General features: G+C 36.6%; 1 protein-coding gene across 1 annotated transcript; it reads left to right on the top strand.

Moving 5' to 3' along the window:
* Positions 1 to 404: 404 nt before the first annotated feature.
* Positions 405 to 4,852, top strand: LOC115921602 (E3 ubiquitin-protein ligase TRIM71-like). Its single transcript, XM_030979203.1, has 2 exons — positions 405 to 1,380; positions 3,596 to 4,852. Exons 1-2 carry the CDS (start codon positions 748 to 750, stop codon positions 4,850 to 4,852), a joined length of 1,890 nt encoding a protein of 629 aa, XP_030835063.1. The 5' UTR covers positions 405 to 747.
* The last annotated feature ends 7,922 nt before the right edge of the window (positions 4,853 to 12,774 follow it).

Genomic DNA, 12,774 nt, shown 5'->3' with positions numbered 1-12,774 from the left:
ATGAGTTGAGAAAATTAAGAGAAATGTTGACAATGAAAAGGAAAGAGAATGAGAGAAATGAAAGGAGATAAAGGAAGAATAGTGGAGAAAGAAGGGGTGACATATAAGTGTGATCATCGTCGTGTACCCTTCAAAACAAAGTGATAAAAGCCAAAAAAATGTGTTGCTCTATTACCTAGGTTTCTACTAAAGTGGATCTCCGACCCACACAATATATCCACAATTAAAACTAAAAAAGTTGCCCTCTATGTTAAATTGATGAATACCGCCGAAAGTTCAAAGGTGCTTTAACGCTGCGTGCGCTCTCTGTGGGAAAACCCACTTCTATTCATAACATGCACAAAATGCATTATTTTCACAGACGATCTACGAAGTGCGAGTTTAGTATTGTAATCACATTTGTATTGATGTATATACTTGAATAGAGACTTACTAGTTTTGATCAACGTTATCCGCACCTCTTTCGACACAATTGTAATCAACGTGAGAAATTAGTTATAGAACTACATGCAGTTATAGGACTCACTTGTAGACTCAGGATATTGGTACAATCAAAGAGATATCTCTTTGGTACAATCTACTACGTGTCTACGTCACTGTATATAGTTTGTGCTTGCATGAACTGACTGTTAGTGTTGGCCCAAAGTTCACATTAGCTGATCACACTGTTAAGCTGTATTGGACATTGGATATATGCGTAGAATGAGCTCGTTTTTGTAATAAGCCAAAAATCTTATATTCGCTCCAATGGCTGAGAAGACCAAGGAAGAGAAAGCTCCAAGCTCTTCAGAGAACCTGACGTGTCCACTATGTCTTGATATCTTCGACGAGGCAACCATCCTGACTTCATGCGGGCACACCTTCTGTCGGAAATGTCTCAAGAACTATGACCTTTCCCACCAGGATCTCGATCACATGCTCTGTCCTCTCTGCAGGAAGATCACCAAGCTGTCAGCTAATCGTGTCGATGATTTCCTCACCAATGTGACTGTCAACGGACTTGTAGACAATTACCACGCGCAGTGTGGAGGGATGAACTCTGTCCTTGAGATGCGTCCAAAATGCACTGCTTGCAAGTTTCAGCAAGATGCCGTCTCATTCTGCTGTACATGTAATAACTACATTTGTGATAGGTGTCTGGATTGTCATCAATTTCTTAAAGTCTATGAAGATCACGAGATTGTATCCATACAGGATATCAACAACGGGAAGGTCAGAATTGGTCATCTATCCGAGAAGTGCTGCATCCACAGACAAGAGAACAAAGATATGTTTTGCGAGGATTGTAAGGTCCATGTCTGTCTCAAGTGTGTGATCGTCGGTCATCAAAATCACAAGATCAAGAATCAGGCTGACTTCGAGCAGCAGTTACGGCTTAAGGTAATTAGTGGGTTCATTTGACAAAAAATAATTGCGTTTGGCTAAGGCCTGACAAGATTTACTCATACAATTCAGATAGAGAAAGGTACCATAGGCACCAGAAGCGGGGAGGGGACTGGTCGAGGGAACTGCATGGTTCAATAATCACGTGGGGGTTGTTCGCTTCGCAAGGAAAAAACAAATATATATATGTATGTAATTCCTTTGCATTATAACGAGATAACAAGTACTCTGAAATATGAATTGTACATTTTCAGCATCCTAAAATCAACGTTTTGCCACTCGTGTTTATCATATAGCCTACATGTATATGTAAACGTTGTCTACAATATAGGCACCGCAAACATGGGAGAAGATATTCTTATCTTCTAAGAGGTTGGGGAAAAGTGAGTCCCCCTCCCCCCTCCCCCTCTTTTGACAATAAATGTTTGGCAGCAAAGCCCTATCAGCACTAGATAAGTTCTCTAAGATCTAAGATCCAGAATTCATCAATTTCCAAACCTAAATTTACTAATTTATCGGTCGCTACCATCCCTTACAAAAGCAAAAACTATAGGGGACATATTATTTCCTCTATCGGGGGGTGGAGCCAAATTGTTTCTGCATCCACTCCTTCACAAGGCCAAATATCTTTACAAACAAAGGAGGATTTGTTTTTCCCGCCTCCCTTGCCAGACAAAATCTTTTGACATCAATCATTTGCAGCATAAGCAACAACAAAAAAGAGATTCAACAAAAAACAAAGTGTCACTATTCCATATTCTAAAATTCCCTCTCGATTGCTACACACCCTCGCATAATAAATGTACCCTTTCTTCCAAAACATAAAAGCGAGGAGGCTGATGATTTTTTTCTTTCTGTCAAGGTGGCGGCTAAATTATAAATTATTTCCCCCCTTTACAAGCCTCAATTTAGCCGTGTATCGATTAGCTTTAAATATTTCTGTAAAGATGCAAAAATGCAACATGCAATGATCTGAATGTTCACGTTTTCAGTAAACCATGTTGAAATCCTCAATGTAGTTCCTAACTTGCATGTGTAACGGTATATAGTCTTCTTTAGCTATAAAATACAAAAGCGCTTTAATACCCAAGGCCCCAAGTATTCGGGTAGAGCTTTTCTCTATAAAGGGGGAGAAGACAAAGGCCCCGCCCGGCTCGCAAGACAATAGCACAATTACATGTGATGATATTGCAGATTAGAAAAGCAATTAAGTGGTCTAAAATACGGTTATAACTTTCCAAAACGCTCTCTTTTTCCTCTCGGTCACTGGTCTTCCTTGCATTTTAATAGTTGGAATGTTTCTTATCATTGTACAAACCCTGTCTCCTATAGTCTTGAAGCGGATAGGGAGTGAAGATCGATGCTTCTCTCTAGTTAAGTGGGTAGGGCGACACTTTTGCCACCCCCTCTTAGAAGACATAAGGCTCTTTCTGTTGCTCATATAATTATATGCAAAATCATTATTTTGAAGTAGACTGAGATTTTCCGTGGTTTTTCAAACTATAATTGAACTTTTAAATTTCGCAGAAGCAAATAATTTCGCTCGGTCGCTACACTCCCCCGCGTAATAGTAAACTTTCTGTCGAGCTATATAATCCTTGATATCATAGAAACACTTGTATATGAGGTATGCTATGTCATTCTTAAAATAATAATTTTAAATATGCTTCAATTAGCAAATATCTTAAATCTGTTTCTGTGTTTTAAAACATATGCTTATTTTAAGAAGCTGCATTCCAATCCAATACTACAAACAAAAAGAGGAATGCAAAGTCTTGTTCTCTATCATTTTTTGAAAATTCAAACACTATTATTTATAAATATCAAGAAAGGAGGGGAGGGGGAGGGGGGGGGGGCTTTTGAAGGTAGTAAGCGTAGCTACATTTCATAGCTATACATTAGTCTAAAATCCTTAAACATCGAGAGTGTTTGCCCCCCCCCCCTTCATACATGATATCATCATCTTAAATTCAGTTCATTTTTTACCATTTAAAATCAAATATATAAGCATGTAATATAAAAAAGAATACAAAATAAATGGTTACGATGCCCCCTAAAAGTGAAGCCTTGAAAAGAGTGGTTCTAACTTTAGTGAAACTTCAGGCGCGTGCAAAATCGGTGTTTCATTTTCAAACCAGCTCCATGTAATTTGCATACATCTCATTCTATGTAGAAAATGTTTTTTCACTTCTCTATTATTTGTTTTGTTTAGGTGAATGACCTTGTCCAGCGATGTGCTGCTAAGAAGACAGAACTGGAGAAGAACATTCAGAATGTGGAAGTACAACGCCATGAAGTATACGTTGCCGTGCAGAAACTACTGGACGATGTCAGTCAAGCCTACAGCATCAAGGCCAAAAAGCTTGACGAAAATCATCGAAATCTCATAGAGCAAATCAATGCATTAAAGCGCAGTTTCGATGACAACCTCAATGTCTTGAAATTCAACAATCGACAGAGGATCAAGAGTATTTGTAGTTCAATAACACTGGTAGCTAATGACAGACTTGGTCGGCTTGAGACAGACAATCTGTCTGCTCATACCTTGCTCTGTGAGGAGCTGGATGCCATGCTGAAGAAGGCTACTGATCACACTTCTGCGGCAGCCATTACGAAGAAAGCACAGAAGAAGAGGTTCAAGCCTGCAGATAATCGTCTTGACCTCGGGAGCATCTCAGAATCAGATCCCAAGTTGCAAGTCATTCAGTGTGTAGATCTACGGGGATTAATGTGGGGAATGACCCAGTACTCTGATGATAGTGTGGCTATCGGATATTATCTTACACATGGTATAGATATCATTGATTCAGCTGGTAAAAAGCACCAGTATGCAAACATACCAAGTGACATGAAGTGTTATGATCTTGTGTTTCAACAAGACAGGTCGTTATGCGTATCGAGGGGAAAAAAAGAAGCACAAATATATTCTCCCAATGGATCCAGGAAATCAACTATCCACGTGAAAGGCGATCCCATTTTTTTCAGACTAAACAGAAGTCCATCAGATGAAATCCTCATCGCTAACTATGACAAGAAAGTCTACATCTATAATCCGACTGGATCCACTCTCAAACACACTGTTCCAACAAAACACAACGAGACGAGCCAGGTATCTGCCACCAGGTCGGGTTTGATCGTCACGAGTTCATGTTACACCGATCCAAGCGTGTTGACGGTCTATGACAGGGATGGGAATGCTGGTAAGTCTCTACAAGCTCCGTACGATGTCTACCTGTATGCTGCCGTGGATGAGCAGGACAGGGTGTATGTGGCGAGTGTTGACCAAGCGAATGGTAACGTGGTGATCAGGCTCTATGACCTTGATGGTCTGAACATGAAGGAAAGAGTTGAGTTCAATGTACTTAGTCTGAAGCTTGGTTTTCATTGGTGTTACTTGGCTTCCCTCTCTCCAGACATGCTCGCGTTTTCTTGTTACAAGAAGTTGTATTTCATCAAGGTATCACTGTAATCAATCTCACCCTCTATATTACTATTATTGTTCCTGTGTATACCTCTCTGCTCCAGCTCTACTCTAATATGGGCCTATAATGTGTCATATTCTATTGATTATTATGTGATAACTAACCGAATGAGAAGATGCCTATTCTCTCGATAGATTTTAATTGCCTGAATACCGTGGACATTATCCAATATAATTATAACTTCCCTCTTTAGAAATAGTATGTAAATTGTGTTATCGTTTCTCCTAGATATTTACTGAAATCCAGTGATTATGATATCATTATGAACAACTTGAACATTGGTAAGATATTGATTAACTTCTTATTAGTGTCATTGCCCTTATGTTATTATTCTCAAATATTTGTTTTTAATTTTCGTGCTTATATTTCTTGACTATTGTGGTGATTAAAATGATGATATAGTTAATAATTACAGTAAATAGGACCTCAATATAAATATGCTTTTCAGCTTTCACGGGTTATCCCGTCAAGTTATCAATGTATTATTATCATGTTGTCATTTTTAAATATCATTTTACTCTTCGTATAAATGTTACATTGAACCTGCCTGTTAAATACATCAAATCAAATCGCTATGTTCCCTGAACAAATTCCTTCGTATTCAATTTGCAACCTGTCTGGAAATCCATTAAATTGAAAGCTCTGGGAAGTGATAATGTGACGGATTAGTTCGTTATGATGTAGTGAAGAACAATTAAGGAAACAAAGGCCTAGGTTAACAGTCGGAAGTTCTGCTCCTTGACTAAACATCTTAATTGGGCAAAAAGAATTTCCATTTTCGGTTTAACTTAATGAAATTTGGCGGAGTGGACTTTAAAAGATTATTATTGTCATTATTATTATTATTATTAAAACGTTTACTGCATTTCTGTTATAATTGGCAATGCAACTTTGCATATTTTATGTGAATTCGGCAGTTTTTCTTTTCATACTAATTACCTCTTAATTCCAATTCTGTTTAGTTTAATTCGTTTTAATTCAATTAAATCTATACAGACCGTCGATTAGTGACGTGGAATTTGGAATAAGGTAAGATAGGATTGTGATTATTATATGTGAAATTGTAGAAATGATGAGGATATTAAACTTCCCTTTGGTCATGCTGGTAGACATGCTTGGCATACCCAGTGATGAATCTGGAATAAACGTCATTTTAATAATTTATTTTTTTCTCAAAATGTTTGGATGAATATGATTATGACATCGCAGACAATTTTCGTTCTCACATTTTTTTGGGGGATCTTTTATTACTATTTTATTTATATAGGGGGGGGGGGTCTGTTTTAGTAAGCGCATCTCGATGGAAAATTATATCATTTTATGTTTTGGGTGACGTATAGTCATGCAGTTTAGGTCTTTCGTCTGAAAACCCATCCCGACCTAAGATTTTGTTTCAGTTTTTGTGTCATAATAATGTACCTACAACTTTCTCCTGACGAAGTTTGGTGCATGGGTTTAGATGCGATGATCCAAGGTGATCGACTTGCATTCCCTTTTCGAGGGCTCTGGGCACCAACTCCGAGGGCATTCTCCAGACGTGACATTTTTGGGGAGAATTTTTTTGTTTCGTCAATTCTTATTTTTGGGACAGACTTCTGGCCTCTACATATAATGTTTTGTACACAGTTTTGTAAAGTGTACCTTTAACACAATTTGTCTCTAAGTCATATTTTGAATTTTTCCTCTAAATTTTGGTCTCTTCTTTGATTAAAAATAGAAAGTAAAGAGAGAGCATATATTACATGTACATTTTGTTGTTGTAAGTACATGGTATTGTTGATTGACACTGGATATTTGTGTCGAATATATTGTACTCGCTGATGTCGCCATCTGTATAGAAAAATGGTATCCCTTTGTTATTACTACAAGCGTAACCAAATTAAAAAATAACAAGAGCAGCATATTTTTCAGATTATAAAATCGTTTGCCTGAAATTGTTTCATTGTTAATCAATTCATTTCAATTCAAAGTTTATCCAACATATTCTTCATAAAAACATTTAAAACATACAAATACAGAATGGAATTTTAAAGAAAAGGACAAGATAGTACAATGCCAATCTACGAGAGCATTTGGAATAGGCAGAAAGGAAGGATTCCTTATTATGAAAGCATACCTTTCAACACACATAAATGTACAGGGAAAACAAAGAAGAAGAAAGAAGGACCTTGAAGGAATTGCACATATCATAGACTTTGGGAATATTCATGTGTTTATAGGGGAGATGGAGAAATGGAGACAACGAGAGAGAGAGAGAGAGAGAGAGAGAGAGAGAGAGAGAGAGAGAGAGAGAGAATGAAAAGAGAGTGGGTGTGTGTAAGTGTGCGGGATGCGGGGGGGGGGGGGGGTACGATGTATACTTGGAGATAAGAAAGTCCCAATTCATGACAACAATATGAAATGAGACGACACAAATTAAGATTGGATCTCACACCTCCACACCCCTCTAGCTGCCAACGGTGAACGCCCTTGGACCGAGCCGACCTTGGAATGAAAGGCAAAATGTAGCCCAACGGCCCCTTTTTGCTCTAATTTGGATGATTAATCAATTATACATTCTCTTAACTTTTAAAGCATATATGATTTGACTTGTAGTGATGTAGATACCTTTCATTGATGTTTAGTACTTATCATCCGCTTATTTTGATAAAAAATAATTCGAACTCTAGTGATCTAAGGGGCCCGATATACACTGTCGCTCATATAGTTGGTATATTTTTTTGTTACCCCAATTTATGGAATTATTTTGACAATGATTTATTCCTAATAGATCTAGATAATGGTATACATTCTCAGGTTTTATTGAATAATAATTTGCCAGTGTTTGTTTTGCGTGACTGCTAAAGCATGTGTATGCTACTATGCTTATCAACTGGGGGACCAACGCCCTTGTCATAATTGACAGTAATGAGGATTAATGCCCCACAAAAGGGCACTAATATGGCACATCGACACGGTTTTTATCATGGGGCCTCACAGTTACGAGGCCATTGCTTTGCCACTGAACCATGACTGTATGCAGCGGGGGCTATAGTCCAGATTCTGGCCTATTTAATTTTGATCTCCACCACACGTAACACTACCTCTCCCTACTTACTTGCTACCAGCCGATGATGGCGTGATCATTAAATTAGGACACCCGCCAGGCTAGGCTTGCGAGCATAATTATGAGTTTGTTGATAACGCCACCTTCGACGGCTTGAATCAAGTGTGTAGGGAAATTATAAAGGACCGTGCAGATTCTGGACTACGGGGGCTAGGGTAGGGAACAGTTCCCACAAATAAACAAGGGAAACGCTCTCGGCGGTCTCGCCTGCATAACGCAATTCAATATGATAAACCAGAACGTCAATGACGTAGCGCTCATCCGCATCTCGCAACAACAAATATCGTAAATTGTATGTGGTACACTTTTGAACAGGTCAAAAAATAAAAATGTGATGCCCTGGAAGGGACATAATTTCATTTCATTTGCATAAAGTACCATAAATAATCAATGGAGCAAAATCTCACAATTCTGTGTAGAAGTATACGTTTAGTGTTCCAAATTTAGCTCTACCAGATAAGGCAAACCACATCAAAATCGGTCAAGAAATGAGGGAAAAGAATCAATTTTTGTTTTTTTTGGAATAAATTTGTATTAATTACCATAATTAATTAATGGAGAACAATTTCAAAATTCTGTGTAGCAGTTTAGTGTACCAAAGTTAGCTCTACGATATAAAACAAACCAAATCAAAATCGGTTGAGAAATGAAGGAGAATATTAAGAAGCCTTTTTTGTGATTTAGAATAAATTTGCATAAATTAGCATAGATAAGGAATTTCACGATTCTGTGTAGAAATGTTAAATCCCCTCCTAGCCCTATCATATGAAACAATCAGAATCAAAATCGGTTGAAAAATAACGAAGAAGAAGCATTTTGAAAATCTTGATGTTGATGCCACAACAAAGTCTAAGTTTGTTAACCTTAAATGACCTTTGACCTTGACTTTGTGTTCTGAAATTCTACTCACATGATTGGGGATACTTGATAACCCTATAGTCAAAGTTTCATTGACTAAGAACTTATACCTTAAAAAATTATATCAAAAATTCAAAAACTTAACCTTAGGTTAAGTTTTTGATGTTGACGCCGCCGTCGCCGTCGTCGCCGTCACCGGAAAAGCGGCGCCTATGTCTCGCTTTTTGCTACGCAGGCGAGACAAAAACAAACAAGGTAAAGAAAATAGATTATCAATAATTCATTTAATTCCCCCCCCCCCCGGTCCCCAACAGAAAAAAAAACATCTTCTGTGTGCCCATGCCTTGAGCCATAATGCATATAGCCGTATACAGACAATTTTGTTATGTCGGGGACCGGGGGGAACTCAATGAATTATTGATAATTTATTCCATAAATTGGGGTTAAAAAAAAAATATTCCAACTATATGAGCGACAGTGTAGTAATTGCTCCCTGAATTCAGGTATAATTATACATCTCTTAGAAGGCACAATGTGTATACATGTTTTGACATCAACTGAGTTATTTTGTTGCCTAAAATAGCATACAATATAATTTTAGTTTGCTAATCAGTGGGTCAGTTCGGCCAACCCAAATCTTCTTTTACTGACTTTGGTTGTCCGATAGTACTTTGTTTGCTTCGAGACCTCAAACAAGTTAAAAGTTGAGCTCAGTTCCGAGGATAGATCTATTCCATGCTAATAATTGAAGGAAATGCATTTTCATCAAACGTCTTGGTAACAGTATTGTATTCGATGAATAGACGAAGATTAGAGTATGTGAATATTTTAATGTATAGACTTATTTTATATTCATAGAGCTGTGTCTTAATGGGATAGTACATTAACCTTTAAAGGTACTATGTCCCTTTTGCAGCCAACCTCAAATGCTGTAGAACTTTGCAGGAATTATGAATATGTCATGTATGTCCTATCTGTGAAATTTAAACGTTAGCAGTGTCCTCATATTCAAATTATGCAAGGAAACCCGTTTACTTGCTAGACTTCACTGTCAGACACTATTGAGTGACTGACTGGCTTTTTTTCTTCTTTGGGAATAACATACATGAAAAGAGTTGTAAAGGGTACATGAGCATTTGTCTACATCAATAACCCACTTCTTGTGATGGCCAAGATTAAACTGATTGAATCTTTGCGCAGCATAAAACATATGACCATTCAGTACAATTGTCTGAAAATCAAGACTATTACTTTTGGGCTCTATAGCCCTAAAGTCGATTTGACAACTAACAGTCGTTATTTTCCCACTTGAAGACATTTTCAAGCCCCACCTTTTTAGGGAAGTTCTAAATTAGTATTATCTTTCAAATGCAGTTGGAATTTAACTTTTTCATTTTTTGGGCCTGCAAATGGGACATAGTACCTTTAAAGGCTCTTTAACAATAAATATGTATAGTTGAATCCTGAGTACATATCACCACAATACCACATGTATAGAAAGCTTACCTGCATATAAAGACCAGATTTTTTTTGTATCACTTAAATTGTGTTTCTCATTGAAAAATGTATTAAAAGAACCCGTACGTAAAATCATTCATGTTTTCTCATTTTTTTTCTTCTCACAACGTTTCAAATGTACCTTATAATTTATTCCATGGATTTTTAACCTTCTGCAATACGTTCCCCCACAATCCCTCTGGAAAAAAGAAGAGGATTTTATGAAAAAATAAAATAATATTATTATAATAATTTTGTTTACCCCAGGAAGCTTCATCAGCCTCGATGCTTTTTCTCTTCAATCCCTGCGATTATAATTGCCAGAGGACATTAGTGCCTGGCTGGGATTCGAACCCTCAACCCTTAGATTGTGAGTCAAGTGAATAAACCAAAGAGATAAAAGACATCCAAAGTAAATTCAACACCCTTTCGCTATCATCATACGATTACAAAATAAATAAGTTTTCTTCTCATCTTCTCCATCACAAATAACACTTAAACTCTTATTTTCAAGGTAGTATTTGCACTTTATTATACATGTATTTCAATTGATTTATTCTGCCACACACAGAGTCACATGAACACACGGATAAGGAAATCATTCTTGAAACAAACTACATAAAGAAAATGCACATCCATCTGATGAGTGACGTCATTGCTTACAGCCAATCATCAATTCTGAATTAATGGATAGTGAATACAAGATATATATATTTATACATGTATAATAAAAACAACTGTATTCATTCTCAAACAAATGTCACGATTTTTTTCCATATCTGAAGAAAGAAACAAATATAAGAAATAATAAGTTATTTTGAATTACTCTTTGGATTACAATCGCATAACACTTTTAAGTATAAGAGAGGTGTGCTGTATATCAGAAACAATAGGAAATTACATATTGGAGTAAGCGTCTTAACGGTTTAATAATTCTACAGAGGACAGTCTACAAGAATGGTACATTAAAAAAATTACATGGTTTGAGAATCTCAAAAAGATTTACTTACTTTCTGATTTATTTGGCAATATTTCTAGTCATGTGAAAAGGAGATGTGTTACTCTTAGATTCTATTTTTCCCTGATATTAAAAAGAAAATTTGGACAGTAAAGTGTTGCTAGAAAACTTCCCAGTAGATAACATGCTCTAAGAATTCAAGAGATTTGAGCAACAAATATATCTCACAATTTGAAAAATATCTCACCAAAAAAAAATCACACAACACTGTATAATAAGACCACCAAAGTAACAGAAAAAGAAGCTATTTAGATAGCACAATATATCCCAAGACATGCACATTTGGAATGAAATAAATAGAATAAACACAAATAGATATTGATTTACCATACATACATCAGCTGTGATGGTTAAGTGTTCAACATGTATCTAATTTTACATCAGGACTGTATAAGTCTGGGCCGGTATTCAATTCAATACTTAAGTTTGAAATATGAGTATTTTACTTAGGCTTAGATAAAATCCTTAGCCAATTTTGGTTTTCAGTTCAAACTTTTGACTAAGTATTTTACCATAAATTTAAGACAGCTCCCTACCAGACTTAAAGTCAATTAATTGGAGGCCTTGATTGGTAGGCATATGGTTTTCTAACCCAGGATAATATCCTATGCACAATTATATTAGGACCCATTTATTGCGACGTATTTTACTTAAATTTTATCTTACGTATTTTAAAGTCTAAAATGCGATTTGAATACGAGATAAGTAAAGTTCTAAGCTTAGTAATTTATTTAGTAAATTTCTCACTTATTCTAAGTATTGAATTGAATACCGGCCCTGAAGTACATAACTCTTCAAGCAACCCTAGCCCTGTGATGAGAAAACAAATCAATAATTGTAAAAAAAAAAAAATTACTATTTGAATCACCGAAGTTAAAAGATACAAGCTTTACTTTATCTGGTGCCATCCCAGGTCAATACATGTACATCAGAATAAATGAGAGGAAGATACCCTCCATTCCCAATCTGAGTTGTGAACAAATGTTTCATTTTCATGTTTCATCCTTTCGGCCAAATGTTTCATATCAACCGATTCCCCAACAAAGCAAATGGAAATGAATATTAAATTCTATAATTAGCAAGTAATCTGTAACATAAGGAGATCAATCACCCCTATCAAGACCTACATAAATCCAGAATATTTTTATATCATGCAATATGAGCTTTTTTTTCTTGATTAAACAAAGGAAAGCATCTTCAGGTCTTCACCATCCTTTCAGCCAAGCACATATAAACCTCAAAGCCCCACTGCACTACTTATAGCTACTTGCGCCCTCTATATAGCAAACAATGCCTAAGCGGTGACCGTTGGTCCCCCATGGTCCCCTTTTTCTTACGTTAATTGAGAGCTGATTTGATGAGATAACCACCTGCCAGTGACCATGCAGGGAGGTCTTATCCCTCCTGGCCAAAACTAGTGCAGGTAGGCT

Source organism: Strongylocentrotus purpuratus, unplaced genomic scaffold (assembly GCF_000002235.5).
Source record: "Strongylocentrotus purpuratus isolate Spur 01 unplaced genomic scaffold, Spur_5.0 spur5_scaffold_10, whole genome shotgun sequence".
Classification (NCBI taxonomy): domain Eukaryota; kingdom Metazoa; phylum Echinodermata; class Echinoidea; order Camarodonta; family Strongylocentrotidae; genus Strongylocentrotus; species Strongylocentrotus purpuratus.
The sequence above is the reverse complement of the archived record's forward strand: the minus strand, read 5'-3'. Positions and strand labels throughout refer to the sequence as shown.

What these genes read in the sequence shown, in the direction of transcription:
- LOC115921602 (XM_030979203.1), top strand. Translation starts at nt 748, where the DNA reads ATGGCTGAGAAGACCAAGGAAGAGAAAGCTCCAAGCTCTTCAGAGAAC. An exon ending in AGCAGCAGTTACGGCTTAAG is followed by an intron (nt 1,381 to 3,595) that starts GTAATTAGTGGG and finishes TGTTTTGTTTAG; the next exon opens with GTGAATGACCTTGTCCAGCG.